We start from the raw sequence: 23,207 nt of genomic DNA on the forward strand, positions 1-23,207 counted from the left end.
CGAGCAAATTCAAGCTGTGCTGATCCAAACAGAGAAAACGTATGATTTATGTGTGTGTGCCATCCCATATTTGTATAGTAAGAAACAAAAAAACAGATAAATTTGCCGACTCACAGAGAAAACTATTCCAAATTCAACTATAAATAACATTTCTTTAAACTAAATCAAAATCTGGAAACCTAACATCAAATCATTGGAACTCAATACCTTCAACAAACTTAAAAACAATTATAAAATTGCATATACCTCCTAATCTAAACTGAAAACAAGACGTGACATATTCCCTAGAGCACAAACTGTATAACACATAATTTAATAATGAATAAAATATACTGCAACAAGGATCAACCTAAACATGGCCTCTAACATTAAACAAGTACTCAAAGGAGAACATATGATGAAAATTATAAACTTTCTAACTATAGTACGCAGGGCGAAGCACTATTTAATAATACTTCAATATCTATCATTTTTTAGGTGTTATTTTTTTTCGCTACATCACGTTTAACTTGCGCCTAAATCAATTTAATTGGGTTATACTGACAGTGATAAGATGGAAGTCTTACCATTTCATGGACCATTTTTAATACGATTTCGTCAAGTTTATATTTTTTCTCCTCCGGCATAATCAATCTAACTTTTTCTAATAATTCACTTAGTATTTCTACAGGAGAAAAATATACGAATTTTTTTCAAACCGTTTTTGATAATCTGCCCTCGTATGTTTGACTCTTCTATTAAGGTTGAATGATACGTAGTATTTTCCATCACTATCACACAAGGTTCTTCTATATTTTCTAACATATTCAACTAAATCATTTTTCGTTGCTCACTTTTCACCTTGTGTGCTATATTACTAATATCATAAATAAATTATGAATTTTAAATATGAAATATTATTTTATATCTAAATAATCATACTATGTAATACAATATAACCTATATGACAGACTAATAACCTCTGCTGTAAAAACCTAAATTTCTAAGAACAGAATAAAAATTTTCAATCACTAAATCAAATATATTTTACGATGCTGTTCAAAAGAACTATAATATCCAACAATCGTATACTTAAATGTTTTAAAACATTGCATTTTTTGTTAATACTTCTTTAATAATTATATATTTTTTTTTAGCTTTTATAGCCTATTAAGGGCCTTTGCTGCTCCTACTATTTCTTGCCACTTCTCTCTATTTTCACTTCCTGCTAGTTCTGTTTCTGGTGCAATCTTTGCTAGATTTGATTTTACAGTGTCCATCTATCTATGTCTAGGGTGGCCTCTAGGTCTTCTACCATTGATTCTACCCATCAGAACTTATTTACATATGCCATTTTCTCTCCATAAGTGCTTAGCCCATTCGAGTCTCTTGCTTCTGATGAATGTATTTATATTTGGTTTTTGAAATGGCTGGCATATTTCCTTATTTGTTCTTATTCGATATTCTTCATTTTCGTAGATAGGATCATAGACTCGGCGGAGTATTTCCTTTCGAAGATTAGGAGTTTCTCTTCGTTTCCTTTTGTCACCGACCACGTTTCGCAGCCATACGCAAGGACTGAGCGTAGGTAACTCAATTATAGATCGATCTTTGATCTTTTAGATAGGAGTTTAGATTTAAATAATTTTACAATCCTTTATTGGCTACTGAGATTAATTTTATTTTATTATGCGTATTGTTGTTCTTAATTATATTAGTACCTAAGTATTTGAAATCGTTTACCGTTTGGAAGGTGTACTCCCGACATTCAGATCAGCTACCATCTCATTTTCTCTGTTGACAACCATATAATTTGTTTTGTCTTGGTTAACTTTAAGGCCCATTGAATTGGCAGCTTTAAATAGATCGTCGGTTTTAGTGGTTACTTCGATGCGTGTATTACCCATTACCACGATGTCGTCCGCATAAGCATGTATTGAGTATTCCCCTAATATTTTCATGTCTTGATATGCTGGCATTGTCCTTACCACTTTTTCAAGGGTTAAATTAAAAAGTAATGGCGACAAAGCATCGCCTTGTCTCAGGCCCGAGTTCACATCAAAACTTTCAGATAATTGATTTCGGAATTTGACTTCACACGCGGTGTTGGAATTACATTCTTTTATTAATTGAATTAATTTTGTAGGTATTTCAAATTCTTCTAAATTTCTCCATAATTTGTTTCTATTGATACTATCGTAAGCTTGGCTAAAGTCAACAAAACATAAATGCATTTATTTTCCAAATTCATAATACTTTTCTAATGCTTGTCTAATCGTAAATATGTGGTCTGTGGTAGATTTCCCTTTCATAAATCCAGTTTGATATCATATTTTCCTATTATGTCTAGAGTATATTTTCAGTCTGTGTAATATTGGAGTAGATAAAATTTTATAACAAGTATTTAATAGCGCTATCCCTCTGTAGTTTTTTGTATCCATTGTATCCCCTTTCTTATAAATTGGGCAAATTATTACCGTTTTCCAATCATGAGGGATTTGTTTTTTTTTTTTTTTATAATTATATATGAATATAATATTCAATTTAATTTTAAAATATACTATACTAACCACCATTTTATGTACTAACTATTATTATTATTAACTTCATATAATATTAAAATATTTTTTGTTTCATGTATAAATGCGTTTATCGACCAAACAATGTTTATGAAAATAACAATTACATTTTATTTGGGTTTTCAATAACTTAAAAACAGCTTATTTAAACATTTATAATTTTATTTTATTTTTTTAGTAAATAATTTAACAATAATTTTAGATTTAGTTATTTAATTTAAGCACATTTGAAAAATCAATGAGATTGCTAGTATATTTTTTTTCATTACATAAATGTATTTTTATAGTATTACAAAATCTCAAAACGTACGAATTTCAAAACAAAATAAATTTTTACACCATATTTTAATCTAATAAAATAATTATTACCCACAGATGTCACTGAATAAATATTTATATATTATGTTCTAAAATAACAACTACAATGCAATTTACAATGCATCAAGTACTTTAAATATAACATTTTTGTCTTTGTACATATATAATTTTTAGTATTTTCAAAGTTGATCGCCACTAACTATAATTGTCAACAATTCGATATTTTGGAATTATTGCCTCTTAAGGCAGTTGCACACAAACCGATTTTATCCGTGCGGCAAAATATCGTACGATATTTTATCGTGAAGCGTTGCTTGCACACTTAACAATTTTTTACCGGTGGTTAAGGTCAGGTGATTCTCACTTTTACTAACTTCGCCACACTCGGTCACCAAAATGAATCCCAAATTCATAATAGTACAATGTTAATAGTAATCATATGGTATCGTACGAATGAAAATCGTGGTGTGTGTGTGCAAGCGTGCATCTAGTTACGTACATCAACAAATTTACGGTTGTGGCACGATACCGTTTGCCACATTGGCAGTAGACGGCAGAGATACGGCAATCGTGTCGTATGCAAGCTCCAATATTTTCTTTGTTTCACTAAAAATTATTATCGTACGATAATTTGCCGTACGGAAAAAATCGGTGTGTGTGCAACTGCACTTACTCTCATTTCCCTAGCGTTAGTATGAAAAATGTATTTGTACTACGTTGTGTTATGTATATGTGTATATATATATATTTATTTATGGTTGGTTTTCTGCAACAAAAATCCATAAGACGATTCCTCACGCGAATGCAGAGTTTTGTTGATTGTTTTTTTGTCTGAAAAAAGTGGGTTGGCGAGTTGAAAAAAGTAAAATATTATTTTCCTCCTCCATTGTTCGAGCTTTCAGAGCTTAATAGAATTTCGTTTCAGCTTTTTTGTTTTTGTTTTGTTTTTTTTAGCGTGAGAGCCACGCTACAGTTCCGTGTGGCTCCGCTTTTGTCAAATAAACAATAAAAAATGTTTACACATAAAAAATAAAAATAAAAGGTTCAATAAGCCTTGCATGTTTTTAATCTCATTTCTCCGACATTTTTCCGAGACAACGGTAAATAAATGTATAAAAATCATGATGGAATTCTTCAGCAGTATATAATATTATTGAAAAATAATAATTCCGTCTACTTGTCTTTGTACAGCCTTCCGGATACGCAATTCCAGTGCACTCGTGTAACGTCACACTACAAATCCTATGCACCCTTTACACAAATATATTTCGATTTATCGCAACCATAAAATTTAATACTATATATCTCGCCCGCATTCACAATTCTCTGTAAATTGTATTTCATACATTTGAATACAAATAAAATTATTTTCTGTGAACAATTATTTTATATTGTTCTCGTAACCTGTACTTGACAATTATAGTCCCAAACATTCAAATTTCTATCTAACTATACAATTAATAATTGTAATCTAATTATAATACGAATTATATATGAACAATTCGGTAAATCGTTAAAATATTATTTTTCGAAAAATTTAAGGTTTACTTAACTGATAGTAGGAATATGATAACAAAAGTTTCACTTTCCTGCCATTTCAAGAACTGCTTTATTATTAAAAAAAATTATACGTTGTTTTCGTTATTCCGTCATGATAAAAATGTCATTATTATTATTTATGTATAATGTACCTTTGTTAACAATAATTACACTAGCTAGTGTACATTCGTAAATCCCCATTAAATACCTATTTCTTTAGTTTTATAATTTTTATTTACATTTATATTTACTCCTTATTTATGAATTTTCTCTTTTTGTTTACTTTGCCTGATTATTTCAGAACAGTGTATTTGTGTGAGGAATTACTTATTTTATGAATTCCTAATATTATTAAAAGCTATATAATTATAAAAATATAATTCTTAACAAAACCGGTGCTTAGTTTGCTTTGTTTATGTACGATTTACGTATTAGAAGTTTTTCAATACATTAAATCTTATAAATTATATCTTAATATAATTATACGGTAAGAACGTAAATTAACATTTGATCTATAGTTCCATGTAGTATCATATTAGCAACACAGTAACTAGTATTTCTGGTTATATAATAATGTATCTTCAAATTAATATATTTTGTAAATTTAAAACTTAATATAGGTATCTAATGAAGTATGAAATAAGCAAAAGAAAGGATTTTTTTTTTTAATATTTAAACTCCGTTATAGTAAAATCCATCCGTACACTTAAATAATGTTTAAAAATTAATATTCGTAAATTAAATTTTACTTTTTTTATTTATTGTTCGCAAATAGGTTACTGTTATATAATTATGTACTTTTGTTAATATTTTCAGTTTTGTGCATCTCTTTTGGAATTTTATAAGTTTAGTAGTCTGGTAGTGAAGTTAATGAAAATTTATTATCCTAGATTTGTCTGGGTTTCATGCAAACCGGAAGAAGAAATGTTACGCTACGAATCGCGTTTTACGATAAAGTTACCGGAGCTGGAACAGTAGTGGCGGCAGTGATATTGGCTTGGATGGCTATTGTGTTGAGTTGTTGTCCGCAAGTCACATAAATTACACAGGGACAACACTATTAGCTCGAGTTAAAGGCGGCGAGCATCGTATAGGAATAGTTCAAAATCATATGATAGTAAAATAAAACAAGGACGCGCTTCATATTAGTGTGATGTTCTTATTGAAAACAGATATGCACGTCGCTCTCCTCCTCCCTCTCGTTTTTATCACGTAATTTGGGTATGCGCAATCTGAACAAGATGTATACCTAATAAAAAAAATAATAGTATAAGATCACCTATGCATTATGATCTATCGTGTTGTAATAGATTGATACGTTTGACTGGCTACTACAATACGTTGTTTTTTTTTTTTTTTTTTTTTTTTTTTTTTAGAACTGTAGTAAGAAACTATTCAGCTCGACCATTACAGTCATTAAATTAATGATAAAAAAATAACGATTGAATTTAGTGAAAATGATAGGTACAGCAATAGATACGAATAATAGTAGTTGTAGATGGTATGTAAAATAATCAAATAAATATTAGAATCATAATAATACAGAAAGTTAATATTAACAAGTTAGATAACAATGCGGTATTTACAGTAATTATTTAATAAAAAGTGTAGATAGGAGGTATAGATAAGATTATAATTATTGATTCAACGAAGACGTATTTAAGAAAGTATTGTATTTTTAGAAAATAATGTGTTTATGAGAATGGATAAAAACGAAATTAAAGGGGTGATAAGAAAATTTAATTGTATAACAAATTGTGATATAATTATTGAAATAGGTTTAGTATTTAATATATTCGAGTTGTCTACAGGAGCTGGACCATTATTGTTGTTTTTCATGATATCCGCGTAGGACTTATTTGCGTGGGAAGGGTGATGATTGACCGGTACATTGCCAGTCGGTATGACTGGATGAACTTTTTTTGAAGCATCGTTGATTGTTGATCTGGAATATTTCTTATCCCGAAACTTTTTTAACTTCTTTTAGGCTAGGCAGCCTAGATAATTTGCTGTATGCGATCCGTGATATAAAGCACATTTCGCGGGTAGCTCGCGGGATTTCTTACAATCCGCAGTGGAATGCGTTTGGCTACATTTGACACATCATGGTGTATGTCTGCATAACTTTTTTGTATGACCGTACGACTGACATCGTTTGCATTGAATAGGATTGCGGTATTTTCTGGGTTTTCGACGATGATTGTGGAGTTTAGTAACTTAGTTAACAGAAATATGTTATGGCTAAATTCAATGGGTTCAAGCTCTACAGAAAAAAGTGACGTCAGGATTTTTGTAGTCCGATTCTTTATGTTCCAAACATTTGTGACAGAGAAGCGTAGTTCCATTAGTGCCGTTTCGATATTATCGATGGGAATGATACAAGTGCCGAATAACCGCCTGGATTGGGCGATCGCAATTTGGAAAGAATGTATGAAAGGACAGATTTGTTATAACAAGGTAACTTACCGCATTCTTATGTTGGATAGTATTAATCGTATGAATCTTCACATATTCTTTTGACGATTTAAAGGTAAACCCATCGGGGCCCGAAATAGAAGTAAGCGCATCATTTAGTTTGGGTAGATTAGTTATATTTTTTTATAAAAATTGGTGGAGCCCTATTCATATTTGCGTTTTCAATTTCCGAGGTAAACGTGTCAACATCTTGAGCTGATGACGATTCAGTGACTGGATAGGGGCTGAAATCATCCGGTAAATGGTCTTGGGGGAGTAGGGCATACCAATTACATGTAATAAATACCTTACTTTTCAATACATATTGCTTGGAAGCTGACGACGAGGAAAGAAAGATTTCGTTTAGAAGTATCTGTATGAGGCATAGTCGAATTTAAATAATATAAAATATATTACGAAAATATTTATTATCACTCGTGGTGTGCATGACGACGAAAAGTTGCGATAACGCAGTTAATGTGTGCCATATGTGTGTACACAATGACGGTCGAAATGGAACTGAATACGTTATGTTAACTTACAAATACTTATTTGTGTATAATATATATATATATATATATATATATATCATAGGCGTATCCAGATCTTTCAATCAGGTCGTGCATAAGACAAATATACAAATGCGATACGGGTTACAAAAAGGAAAATAAAATACGAGCTCCAAAATTATAAAAATATCATTATTACTTTACATTTACAAATATAATAACATTTCTTTTTTGTTTCTACTGTAATTCTAAACGTCATTTTGTTGGAATCATAGCTTTAAACTAGCCTTGATATACAATTAAAGCCGAATTTTTCAGATCAGGTGCACGAGAGACACGACTCGTAAACACGCCTATGATACATATATATATATATATAAATGTATGTATGTATAAAAGTGCGGAAGAATGTCATTTCTGATCTGCTTGAAAATTATTCAGTTGAAAATTACACTTTATGCTTTCGACATGGCAACAATGCTGACATCTAGATTTATGTTACTAATTATAGGTTAGAGCCTAACATATTTTACGCACTTTATCGCCAAACAATAATATTGCAAACGTCCGCTACTCTTATGCCGTCTCATTTCTCGATGTGCCCGATGTACACTAAAAAATTCCACGCAATGATCAATCTACACTGAGTATACACACAACCGTAGTATCAAGAAATATACGAGCGCCCATCAGTCCACTTATTGACTTAAGACATTTATCTCGAAAGTCAAACGGATATTGTTTTCAATTTGGTCAGTTGAAAAGTTTATTTTTTTTCTATTTTTCTTTTCTATCATTCTTTTTTTTTTTTTTTTTTACTTACATTAATTTTTTGGAAATCTTCCGAATTTCCTTCTCAGATCTCTAACCATACAAATAACGTTGCTGTTGCATAAAATAAATAACAACGTCCTTCTCGCTATCGAAAAGATAGTTTTAAAACAAATACGTATTTCAGAACATATATCGAACGTTATTTCCGTTTCAGGCACATTCTATTATATTTGTATATTTCTTATACATATTTTGTTCAAATTTTTTATCAATAATTTTAAAAGGATTTACATATTACACAACGCGTGTATGATATTTTGGTTTTGTGTAAATATCATATCTTAAATTTTGAGTTATTATCTCTTAAAACGTAGTTGGCATTAAAAAACTATTGTAGCCAGAAAATTAACCCAAAATTTTGACTCTGACCAATGAACCTGTTTATACATTTTATATATATCTTTACTTGATACAACTATCCATGTTTACATAAGTAATAGATATTTATTTAATACAAATCTCTTTTGTTGATTATATTTAATTGTAAAACTTGCATCGCGCACATATATTCTTTCTTTTTGGTTAACCGTTAAAATGCAACTATAATGTTGAATTTATAGCAATGAATATTATATTATTATATAGAATATTATAAGAAATATTTTTTCCCGATAATTCGATAAGATACTCGGACATCGTATATCATCGATATTGCGAGAAATATTGTCAAGACAAATACATTTCAATCGTTGATATAATATTTTTGGTATTAATTGGAGTTCGTTCCTTGGAGTATGTTCCTTTACGTATATTTTATTTATTGTCTCAAATATTTTATACATCGATATGATTGGTTTAAATCTTTTTGTCTTTTAAATACGAATATTCTCATTGATGCTTAAAAATGGTTTATTTAAATCTCTTATTATGATCTACTATCCACCTCTACTCAAAATATGTTCACATCCTGTAAAATGCTGAAGTACTACACTCTACTTGAAATAAAATGAATTGAACACATGTGTTCAGGGTTTTATCTCATCCCAAGTAGTATGTCATTAACGATAATTGTTTGGAGCTACCTAACTAAAACCGTACTTAAAATTACAAATTGTTCTCGTAGCCTTTAACTGTTGCTGTTCAAATGCAGCAATTGCATTTCGAGTATAATTTACTCATATATTTATAAAAATCTAAAAAGTTTCGACTGGTGTTTTTCCATAATTACATTTTATGTTTTTTAACCACATTTGATTTATAATAAATATCGATGACATTTATGTTATTGTAAATAATTATATTACCCTGATAAAAATATCAATGACTCTGGATTGAAGTTTAAAAAGTTAAACTATTAAAAGTATGAAATCATCTATGTGTAATTGAGGGAATTGGAGTAAAATGTTCGTCGATAAGAAACTTAAAAGGTCACTTTGGCCCTTGTCCAAATTATCCTTTATATATTAATTACCATGTTTTCCTCCTTACGCATCACAACTTATTCAAAAGCCAAATTCTCAAATTCCTCTCTTATTTACTAATAATTTGCATAAAATTAAAATATATTTGAAAAATTCACGGACCATATGTGCAACTATTTATGGCGTATTTACCTAATTTTTTTAAATTATTTTATTTCATACTTATTACATTATATATGTAACAAATTCAACAAACGTAATAAATCAATTTTCAATAAATGGTTCTACATGTAAATAATAGATTAAAACAATAATAACATTTGTATAATAACTATACTAATAAAATTATAATTTATCGGTCTTGAGATCCGTACTATATAGAATACCCATTAGGCAGTGCAATAAAAATGTAATAAAACATTTATTAAATAACCAAATTAATCCATCATTGAAAATACATAGGCATCAATTAAATATAAGTATATTTTCTTTTTAATTATTAAAAAAAAAATGAAAAAATAAATAAAAATATTTATTTGAAGTCTAAATATATAAATATCATCTTTATTATTATCACGCTTCCTCTTTTCGTAAATATTTCATTGTTGTCACTACAAAGTACTATTTATATGAACAATTATTGATTTTTATATAAATGTATATCTTGTTAATTCGTATTTATATTTTATTTTTTAGTCGAAGAACTATTGTGTTTGGCCACGTGGAAGGACGGATCGACCAAATACATGATCGGTAAGCTGGAACACACACCTACGTCGTCTGACGAAGACAAGTATCGATGCTTTGTCGTGGGCAAATCGAACGGTGGTTCGTTTGAAATGGCCCAGTCCGGTGATGCGACGTGTAATGGTATGTCATCTCCCACTGACGGGTCCAGAACGATGAAGTTCAATAGAGGTAAGTCAGAAGAAACACTTCAATTTCTCTCAAAATCTAATTTATTTTATATGTTTGATAATTCGTAACATTTCGCATAAGTCCTCGCATAATTATTTCTGAATTTATTATCAAATGACCGACCTTTACATTAACCATCTTCTTTTATCGGATCAATCGGACAACGTTTAATATTTCACGCTGTCAGTATATTATAGAATTTGGTTTAAATATTTATGTTCATTGGTAAATAAAATCAAATAGCATGCTCATACATATTCAAATTTCATTTATTTGATAATTTATGTAGAGAAAAAAAAATGTTGATTATAGTATTAGTTTTGGGCGTCATGTCATTTCGACGCGCAAAATTTCTGATTTTAGGGCTGTAACATGATTGTACAATTTTTCCTCTTTCGACCCGACTAATTTCACCGCGATTGCGCCCAGATCCCTTTTCGCCTCCTAAAATCGCAGCACTATTGCGCACCAAATAATAATATGTGTATATGTACTATGTATAATAATTTATGTACAACATAAAATAATGTATACAATATACTTTCTACATATAATTTTCATATACATACACTTAAACTTATAATTTATTAATTCACAATATTCTTTCGCAATTATTACAGTCTTAAAACTATCAACAAATTATCATCGTTGGCTTGGTTAAAAATCGTTTTTTTCTAAATTACATGTATGCTAAATGTATATATTGACATGGTCAATAGTCAATATTTTTTTTATTAAAAATTTTTTTTTTTTTATATACTGATAGTCATTAATCGATATTATTATTATAACTATCATTATCTCAATTAACTTTTCATTTCGATTTTGAAAAAGTGCATTTTGTGAATTAATATTTTGAGTACATGTATATGTAAATTATAGAAAGTATGTAATGTATATTCGTACATTATTTTATGTTGTACATACATTATATACGTAATATGGCATATACACTTATAATTTGATGCGCAATCGTGTTGCAAATTTTTTTGCGCAATCGTTGTGTAATTAGTTGGATCAAAAAAGGAAAAATTGCACAATCGTGTTGCACCGAATTTTAGTTAAAAATGTATTCATTTTTTACTTTTCTCCCTTTTAGGATACAAATAATATTTCTTATAGCTTTACAATTAGACGGTATATATAGTGCCGTGTAATCGTGACATGAAAGTCTCATCGAATAGTATTTTATAATAGTCTTAAAACTTCACCAAACCCAAGTGTAATGTTATTTTAAGGTGTATACCTTAAGGGTGCGCCATACTTACTAATGTCTTGAAAAAAAACTTTGTGATTTATGACACCCTTGAAACCTAGTGTCGCACGACTATTAAAAAGTTTTCATAGAAGTAACTTTTAAACCATAACTAATGTCTGGCAAATTAATTCTTTCAAAGAACAATAATATTAAACTTTCAAATAAGGGTTATTGTGGCGGAAAAAATATATAATACTTAAAAAATTGTACTTCATAACCCTTTTATCTTGTGTTAAGCATATTTTAAAGCAGCAAAAGTTTTTGTTTTAATTGATTTCAAATTAATTAAAAGTCATTGAAAGAATTAACTCCAAACCATCACCACTTGTTGCCCTATCGCAAACCAATTTCCATTCGAATCAAATGTCCCGAACTCTAATTGCAAACAATGTTCAATTCACTAAGCGATTTTACTTTTTTTTTCTTTTCAAAATTACGAATTATTCATTATGATATAGTATATCGCGTATTCGTTTTTCTATACATATGAAACTCAATCTTTACGATCCACATTCATTTTTATTATCGTACACAATCCTACTCGGAAACAATTCGCATATCCAATTGTAACAAAACTAAAGTGCTTAAAATGGAAAAATGAATATCATAAATATATATTATATAATCTATAACGGTGTTCTGATAAATATTCTTAGATTTTTTACAGCAATGTTTACAAGGTAAGGCGGTAACATTCTTTTTTTCAATATATTTTCATGTTTGATGATAAAAATTTATATTTAATTTAAAAATGCTGGAAGTTAAAATATATATAATATATACAGTTGATAATATTTCGTATTTCCTAGAACTTCGTGATAACGAATCCAAGCTATATTTGTCTATACTTGAATCTTGTTTTATACGACAACAACAACAAATGTGTTGTGTATTTTTGGTTATCGCATTTTTCGCGCACAAACTTTTATATCACGGAAGTGAATACAAATTGCCAGGAGATTTCTGATATTTATTTCAAACACGTTTTCCTTGTAGAAATCTGTAAGCAGCATGGATTTTGGATTAGAAACTCGGTCGGTGCTTTTGTAGTTTTTATTATAAGTCACAGTCGCGTATGCATTCGAACCCAAAAATAACGTACATTACATATTGATTTTCCTCTCTCCTCCTCTTCTCATATTTTATACAAACCTTAACCAACTGTTTTTTGTTGGACTCAACGTACGTTCAGTATTTTTAATTGCTTTTGTGTATACTATAGTACCCATTGGTCTCTTAAATATATTTGTAATATTAGTTATTACTGTTTTTACGAAATTATGAAAAATATAATAATATTTATAATCGATCGCATTAAGTTGCATTATTGTTGGTGAAATAACCAAATAATTTTATTAAGACTTCCGGGTGATTTTAAGCTTCAAAAACATAATCAATCACAAATATCTGCTTTGCACTATTACCCCTTTTGGAGCCTATACCTCATCGGTTCTAAAAGAATCGATGAGGACGTTATCATACCGTATTCGAGCAATGATTTTTTTTTGAATCTTTTTTTCGGATATTCGTCAACTTTATCATCAGCTGAACGCGAATACACCCCATATAGATAGTTGCAGAATTATATGGTGATATTCTGACCACAGAGGAATGTTAACACGCTGCCAAAGGGTTATTAAAATTACACTACCGCCAACGGTCTCATGTATTATATGTACACGTATATTATATCCCATTGTGCTCTAAACTCGTATTTACACACGACCCGTTCAGTGGAGTATTATATTACGGAGCAGTTATACAAGCTGAAAATAATTGTCATACTCTCTTTGTCGATGCCATATTTTATTTATCTACGTCCAAATACAATATACTATATTTGACAAATTTTTATTTTAATTTTTTTTCATACCACTGTCAATCTCGTAAAAAAATTTTTTTTAGATAATTTGTTACTTTAAAACCATAAAATGTATATTAAAATATACTCTCGTCATCAAAATAGTTAATAAATTCGCTTTATTTGCTTCGAATTAATTAAAAAAAAAAAAAAATTCAAAAATCATGTATGACACCATATTATTATGAGTCTCTTAGTTCTCTGAATCAAGAACTCACATGCTTTTGCAAATTAATAATAATAATTAATGACAATATCATACCATTCTATCCATAATTTTTTGGTATCCTTTATATACTTTCTCATATAATTGTAGTATAATTTTTATTTTATTGAAAAAGAAAAAGAAAATAATTTTTTATCTATACACATGTGTATCATTTTAGCGTTCTATCCATTAATTTATTAATAAAATAAATAGGTTATGCGTCATGAATGTTTGATTAAATAAAAAGCTCTTTTACATTTCTTCAGTAAAAGTGTTTTGTAATTTGCACATAATCCATGAAAAACATCCCATTTGGAAATTGATAAAGGATCGAGTTGAATTAATCGTTTTCCGATACTCGAGGTGTATTCTCCTATCTAAGGCAAACTAAATTAATGTTATCCATATTATATGCTATTTCTTTCAATCTAAATATTATAACACACGTTTGACTTTCAGTAAGGTATATATTTTTATCATGAACAAATTTAAATGAGTCTACTTCAATAATTGATCTAGAATAAAATAATAACATTTTATTTGTTTTTTGTATGTTACGCAGTAGTAAACCGTAAAAAATACGTCCATAATTATTTAAAAATACACTTTGTTTTATGAAAAATAACACCCACATTAATAATATTGGTAGAACAAATTATTATTTGATAACATTTAAATGTAATTTACTAATGTATTATATTATAGAAAAACAATTGATTATTTTATTTTCAAATAAATTGAATTAAAAAATTAATAATCATTGTGTATTTATTATTATGGTATAATTCTTTATACTAATTTATTTTCAGATATGAATTTGTATTTTAAGTTATGCACATTATGATATATAAGTATATTTACTTCTATTTACACTTATTTCGTAATGAAAATTGATATTCAAATTTAAGTACCAAGGAAAATGCAAATAATTTTTTTTTTTACTAATGTAAATGAAGAATTAATTTTACATTAATTTAAACTCAAATCTCGTGTATTCGTTTGTCAAAGAGCTTAAGCAAAACCCATCTACTATGCAGTTAGTTAATGCACCCCAACTTTTTTAATATTGTTAATTGGAATTTTCTTTATCATTTACAACCAACAGTTTAACAGCGAACTATTGTTTTCTCTATTTATAATTAATTGTTATTTCAAGAAAACGCAAATTTAATAGAAAAAAAATCGAACAAGAAATTATTTATTATTTTTATTTTTGGTTCAATCATACATACAGACTAACCTACGTTTTAAACCAAACTAATCCTTATCCTAATTTATTTTTATATATTACCGTCACATAGTGTGAATGGTTATTTATAAAATAACAATTTTAAAATGATTAATATTCTCGCACATTTACGAGTTTACAATTTTATTATATTCGCATTTATTTTTTTTTTTTTTTTTACTGCGGAACTCGGTTAATTACAATCGGCCAATTAATATTGTGTCAAAAAAAAACTAATAAATAGTGCCAAACTGTAAAACCAACATAAAACCCCTTCGGGTTGATCCGCTATATGTCACCATTATTCTAGCAAATACACTGGGGAAAAAAATTCTAACGTGAAAACATTTTATTAAGTTTTTACGATTGCAATATTGCACGGGTTTTACGATATATGTTAAAACAAATTCTTTCAAAAATAAATCACCTTTTACCGAAAATTCAATTAATTTGACGTATATTGGCTTCATTTCATTTTCTCGACAGTAAACAGGGAAATTGCAACTGCCCCGATGTCGAATTTTCCAGCAGCTCGTAGTTTTTTAGCAGTCACTTGAGAGGACAAGAGAATTAGGGTCGCTGTTTAAATTTCAATAAACACGATTCTCGATTCATTTGTACGTTTTCCAAATGCGCTGAGAGTTCTTTGAAAAGAAAGCAGTTTTAGCACTTTTCGACTGGGGTAGCTCGTAGTAGGAATGCGTGTATTCCTCGTTTTCCACTTCAACACAAGTTATATAGCACAATACAAAAAAACTACGATATTTTTTTTATTTTTAATCTCCAAAACTTAACATATTCTCAAGGACCGTTTATGTAAAATATCTCAAATGTGCGTCATCATGGAATTATTTATTGACCCATCCAGGAAATGGTTGCTCATCCTGACAAAAACCATTTTAGTTTGCTAAACAGCAGATATACGATTTATAGAAAAAACCGTACATATATTATATTTTATTTATAAATGCTTTTTCAGAGACTTAATAGTTCGTTTATGTATAATTTTGACGTACTGGAATCGAACAATAATTAATTCTATGCTTTTAACCGGTATAATACCAATGTGTTTCAATTGTTATATTAACTATTTTTACTACAGTGTGTTTATATAAACCACGACCATATTACTAAACTACATACATTTTTACTATTCTTGTCTCAATAAATGAACATTTTGCTGTACATGGGTATTACCGCACTGATATTGATGCAGTTTATTATTATCTATGAAATACATCTCGACGGGAAACGGGCTCGTTATTCTTACCTCCCGGCCACGAAAACATAGAGAACAAGTTTCCGAGACTAATTACAGGTAATTAATAGTTAATTAAACCCTTTTTCGAGTGCAGTCTATTATACATTGGACGGATAACTTCGCGCTATATATGCTATGTGAAATTGTATGTGTGTGTGTATAAATCGCACGTGCGCGCCTTTGTGTATAATGTGGCAATCCAAAACAATTTACCGCCGTCGACTTGTAAACGACCGTGTTTGTCAGCATATGGCCCCTCGGATATCGATTTCTCGGGAAAGAATGATTGTTAGCTTTCGAGAGGGACGGTAGATGGATGGATGGACGGATGAACGCGTTAGAGAGAGGGAATGGTGAAACAGTGGTGGTGGGTAATATACGAGGTGGACGCGAGCCAAACTTCCTATGGGGGTACGGTGGTAGGGTATTGTCCCTAAGGCGGAAACGAATCGGTGTGACTAGAGCAAAGGGAGAGAACGTCCAAACGGACAGAAACGGAATCATATATAGTATATGTACGTAGTACGAGAGCTAAATATGGCGGAAGGAGGGCTGGTGGTTGCACGGGAGAAGGTATAGAAGATCCCATTATACAAAATTAAACATTCTCCACGGCCAAAGGGTCTTTATCGCTAACAGTACCCCGGGCGTGGAATACGTCAACCAACGCAATCAGAATGAACGAGATAAGTACATGCCAGTGGATTGTATCGTAATAAATGAAGCGCGAAATAATATAAACGCCTTGTTGGGCAATATATATATATATATATATAAGTGATTCTTTTTGGTGGCATGGATATAGGGTGTTAGCTGTGGTCGGTGATGGTATGACCTGTCGACTGGCGATAACGTTCTCTGTAGCCACGGCCCCTCCTCGATAGGTAGAATTATAAAATAAAATATAAATATATGAAAATACAGACATTGATGACGTCGGTTGGTAGAGCGATGATGTGACGGCCGCTGCGCTGCTTTTTTTATTGCTACCACTGTGACAATAATAAAGACATTGTGTTCCGGAAAATGATTATAATTACGTTTTTAATATACGCTAAACACGAGTTTTCGTTTTAATTCTCCGTTATTCTTATTTGTTCGGTGTAGCAGTAATCGGTATATCTAGTGTCGTTTTTCCTCTGCGAAACAGGCGGTGCAGACCGACTTTTGTGTACAGTTGTTTTGAAATCATAATTAATGGGTTAGACGCTAATACACGACGGTTGCCAGTATATTTGCTCTGTTTTCTGTATTAATTTTACAATTTCATCAATACAGTCAAACTCAGAATAACCATTTGTGTGATTGTTGTCGTTGGTAACGGTTAATTGCTATACCTTTACCTAACCCGGAATTTTTGGTGTTTATTTGAAAAATTTGTCCCGCCATGTTTTTCATTATATCACCATGAATGATTGCAATTTTACTATTCATGTATTGGATTTAACACTACTACATAATAATATTTCCAAAATAAACATATTGATTCCATCAGTCGTTGGAGTTCGTGCATATAGCTTATATATTCATGTATAGTGATACACTAGCTGACTAATACTGAATATTGTAATTTTAAAGTTAATTCATATAAAAAAAAAGTACGTATAAAAAAATGATCACATACCTGCAATAACCCATCTTCTCTATAATTAATATTAAATAGCTTATTACATAAAAAAACATTTATCGTTTCATTATTCACTAAATAATAATAATATACCTCACTGACATTATTGGAATAGTGATGATGTGTATAGAAAGGACATAAGAATTTTGAAAATTCCTTGTAATCATGATATTATTCATCAAGGTTTTGAAACAGTGATGGCGTTTAAAATATCGTGTAAAGTGAAAACGATAAAAAAGAATTTTTAATAAATAACTGTGCATTAATTACGTTTAAAACGGGACAGCAGTTTACTAATACAAAATTCTTGAACAATTTATTAATTCTCCGAATGGTAAGTATTAAAAATAATTTACGTTTTAAACAACCCCCAAATTCAAGAATGAATAATAAATTGTGTTTTGAACTACGCTTCGTCTGTTTTTCGTCAACTTTTGACCTGTAAGAGAAACGTATTATAACGAAAGTTGACCACTTTTTGTAACAATTGTAAATATATCTTCGTCTATGTACTCGGATACATACTTCAGATACTTTTAATTTAATTTTACTTCTTTCCGGACGTTTATTTATAATTATACCTTGGGAAGTTCTTTTTCCAATTTATACTATTTCTTAAAATCCATTGACGTTTTAACAACTTTCAATTGAACATCTATTTTCTACCTAGTCACCCCAAAAAAACTCGGTGGTGTGTCCGTGCGTGTTTCTTCCGGCCAAGTTAAGCTCATTGTCTGCTCAGTGACGACAGACTCGATGGCGTGGCGGTGTTGATAAGGATAATATGGGAAAGGGGTGACGATGGGGTGTGTATAGCGTAAAAGGGAAAACGAACCAACAGTTAAACCTGCCGCAAGTAGTAATTTGGCTGCTCAATCGGACGGAAAGTTAATTGTTTCCGAGCGACATGCTCCGCCCTCTCGACGACCGCCGAAACTTAACAGGCATCGTAAATCTTTTATTAGGTTTGGGTATTTGCGAGGAAAAAGTTTATAGGCGAACCGACAGCACACCGAACCGACATCGATGGCCCGTGTGTGATGACGGTGAGTGGAAGTAGTTGTGGTAGTGGTTATCGGGGTAGAATACGTTTCCCGAATCGGTGCAAAAGTTTTTCGAGCACACAATATAGTAATTTTTTCGATATATTTTTTTTCTTTTGTCAAGAGCGTGAAACTCAAAAGTCAACCCTCAATACACCATGTGACCCTTCGAGTGCAACTTGAGAGGAGAAAAGAAAACAGTTTGACTGTACCACCCCACCCCACTGTCTCCTTATGTTTATAATTTTACTAACGATACTACAGATACGTTTTTCTAAGGTTTTCCTTTAACACAATTTCAATAATTGAGTTTATTAAAAATCAATTTTCATTGGTTTCACCCGGGTAAAAATAATATAATGTACCTACATTAGAAGCTGTATTGTTATAATATCCTCGAATATACGTTGAATTCAATCAAAAATCAAAATATACAGTTTTTATATAGTTTGTGTAGGAAACCACTGTTTTCAAATAACTACATATAGTGTAATATGTGTACTATCATATACTCGAATCTTGAATCAAACTACTTGAAGTTTAAATGTTCGATTGTTTTGTATTTAATTTTTATATATATAATCAAATATTGATTATTATTTAAAAATGTAGATGAAATTCATTACAACCTACACCACAACCGCGGTCATTTACTATTACTATGTTCACGACTGTTTAACTGAGAAATTAGGTCCGGTAAATTTATGTTTACGTAATCAAACACAAATGTTCTCACGTCATCGAGGAAATATTTCGCCCGTACAATTTTCTTTTACTCAATCTAAGGATGTAATATACAACCATCCAACTCTAACAAAAGATCAATATTAATTAAATATTTTATACCTCTTCTATCTAAATAAATGCGTTTGTAATTAGTTCTTATTTGTTATTAATGTATAAATATTAAGTTTTAATACTTATCGTATACTACATTTTAATTAAACATTGATTATCGTACATGTCAACTTGAAGATCATTAACTTAATTACTATAGGCAATTATCCTTCAGATTAAAACATGAAAACCTTTAATTATTATTCCTATTACATATTAAATTATGCGAGATGATGGTTAGATTAACAGTTATTTTTAAAACACTTTGAAATAAGCGCAATGACAATACTATATGAAAAAAAGAAAAATGTTTCTCCTTCGTTATATTTACTGAATACGTTGTATTGTTCTGCTTTTCTGTAATTTTGAAAATGCCGAATTTTCCATTACAAACGTATTTGGTATTAGCGAACACGCACCAGCAGTTACAATACAACCATTATTTTGGGTGCACACCGCCATTAGCAGAAACCGTCCGGTAATCGAACCTAATGCTATTTCTGACCATAATAATAATTACCGTAGCTGCCGGATAATGATTATTGCCGGTTTGTGTGCGCAATGTGTTCGTTGGCCTACAAGGGAAAGAGTCTCATTAAAGATCACAAGCGTCTATCAACGTTGATGAGCTCAAAAATTATTTGTTAGTTTTACTTACCAAAGAGGTCACTTAAGGATTAGCGTTTGTACTTTAAAAGTTTTTAAATTCGAACAACGCAAATAAACAGTATGGAAAATACCTTAGAGACATAGCATTAAGATAGCATGTGTTGAATATGTGAAACTCAAATATAACTAATAACTAATAATAACTAACTATATAACTAACTTATATAATACAATTTTCATTCATCTATTAATTCAATTCAAATGTTCTGAGAAATATACATTTACTTTCTTTTTTTCGCCTTTCAAATAAGTGAATAATTACTGTAACTACCGGTAGGATTACTACACATTTTTACTTAATCTCCGAGAAGACAACCTATTTTCTAGCCGATCTTTCATGTCAATATTCGCATCTCGTAATTCATATAACATAGGTTTTTATTCTAAACTTATCAATTATTTAATGGACCAATTTTGTTCGCTCCAATAATCGATTTTTGTAACATAATTTAAGAAATATGATATTTCATGTATAAAATTATATAAACTTGCATACTACAATACGTCAATCTATCAGGTTTTTTAAAACAAAATGAAAGTTAATAATATATATTTATTGTTAAAAAAAAATGAAGTTTTATGACGGAGATTGATTTTTCTTATTAAATTTACCACCATCTTACGGATGTATCTACATTTATATATCCCTTACCACTGAGCTAAATGGGTTTATAATACTTTTGTATCTTATACGAACAGTTGGTATCTATATTAATCGATTCCCGTCAGGCTATGGTTTATTACTATTATTAGTATACCGTGCATAACTGACATGGAATTCATCGTACGGTTACGAAAAAAAATACTTTTGAAAATCAATTGAACTTGAAGAAAAATGACTTATTTCAAAAATAAAGCATCGTAACAGCCACCTGCATATAAATCCTTGTACGTACGTACGCATTCGTAAGATTGACTTGCATCAAGGATAATGTAAAGGAGAGGGGGCGATTTTGCAAACTCGACACGTAACTACTATATTGGCACTCCGAAAATGTTAAAAAGAAGTAACAGGAAAAAAAAATACGTCGACATAGACGGTGAATCATTTGTTTCGTTTATTACGTGGCGTGTATTGACGTGGTTCGACTTCTTTATCGCGTGCGTTCAAAACGTTTGTGTTGAAGGTGCAGTGTAAGTATATGTGGTTAATCGTGTTCGGAGTAGTTCTTCACAGAAAAAAAACATTACTACAATTTTTCTAGAGCCAACTAGGTGGAGGAATGACGCTGAGGAACGGTGGTCGCGTATAACACGCCGTAATAACGGGCATCTCTATTCCCCTTCTCACGATACCCAACCAACCGATAGACATTCAACGGCGGGCACGACAAATTGCCGAGCCTTTAAAACTTTTTAATAACCCTTTTTATTTTTATTTTTGCTTTGTTTTTGTAAAAACCCACAACGCGCCCCGTTCCCTTTTCCGTATCCGCCGAGACAAACAACAAATGGGCCGCAATTATTGCGGACGACGTGCACCCGGAAACGTTTCCGAACTAATGATCTTTTCATTCCTGCTCGTCCAAATACAGGACTACAAAGATGATGATGATGATGATGATAGTGTGTAGAAGAGAAAGAAAAATCCTCCATTTTCTAGCGATCCGTGCAACCCTTTCTCTTACAGTCGTCAATGGATAACGCTACTATGAGGAATGTTATTGTTTGCCAACCCTGTGCCAGACCATATCCTTTCTGGCCATATTGATGATATGTATTATTTATGCATGGAGATTGTGGAAAAATTTGTTTTTCTTTCGAAGGCTCTCTAACGCGTCAGCGAGCTGCGTGTAATCGAGCACTAATTTCCGATCAACAGAGCTGGCTCGGTTTTAGTTTTTTTCTTTCGTTATCAAAAAAAAAAAAAAAAACCACACCATTGTATTTGTTTTGCACTCCGCTGCCACTGTTCGTCATCAAAAATGGTGCATTTGGACTAAACAACCCCTCTACTAATAATAACATCGGATATCCATTGAAAAATTTATCATACAAACGTTGTAATATATTTACTCCAGTCGAACTTGATGTTGCTCTATGACATGTATGCGTGAGTGCATGCGTGCAAATTGTAATATCTTTTAATAAAAATCTATTGATTTTTTATGTTTTTGTTTCTTAAACGTTAAGTTTTTTTTCGTAAAAAAATATTCTAATTACATCAATAACGTTTTTCATTATATTAACCTTTACATAAATTGTTTGGTTCTACGAATAGGAAGATTATGATCAATACAGTTTAATTAAAGATAATTTTTTTCCAATTTAATTTTCAGAAGCTACAACTTTAAAATATATATATATTTTATATTTTGTTTCTTTTTAAACTGGTAAACCATTTCAACGTAACTAAAAATCGTAATTTATTTTATGTGCATCAATATTATTAATCGATTATAAGTGGTATACAATACACACTTCTAAATCATGGAAAAAGGAAGTTATAAATATATGTGTGCTGATTATAGTATACATTAATTTTGTTGTTATGGCTTCATTAGACTCATAACAGTAAACACATTTGCTGATTAAGTTTATTTTTACATTTATTTATATTCTTATCTTTGGTAAACATTTTTTTAATGATCTTGTACGTTAGGTTTACTTTTTTTTTTCTACACATATTATATGTTGATACTAGTTCTTGTACGACTACATAAATATATCAGCAATTAACAGTAGATAGAATAAAAACTATTACCACTTTCTTTATGAAAGTCC

The 23,207-nt window shown here is 30.3% G+C and overlaps 1 protein-coding gene across 2 annotated transcripts in view; it reads left to right on the top strand.

Moving 5' to 3' along the window:
• Positions 1-23,207, top strand: part of LOC112687137 — a 141,401-nt gene that overhangs the window by 102,428 nt on the left and 15,766 nt on the right. For both annotated transcript variants that reach the window (XM_025559696.1, XM_025559695.1), the window contains exon 7: positions 10,270-10,491. In XM_025559696.1, coding sequence (XP_025415481.1) covers positions 10,270-10,491 — 222 coding nt within the window. The remainder of the gene's footprint in view (positions 1-10,269; positions 10,492-23,207) is intronic.

Source organism: Sipha flava, unplaced genomic scaffold (assembly GCF_003268045.1).
Source record: "Sipha flava isolate LNK unplaced genomic scaffold, YSA_version1 333_pilon_pilon, whole genome shotgun sequence".
In the NCBI taxonomy this organism is placed as follows: Eukaryota; Metazoa; Arthropoda; class Insecta; order Hemiptera; family Aphididae; genus Sipha; species Sipha flava.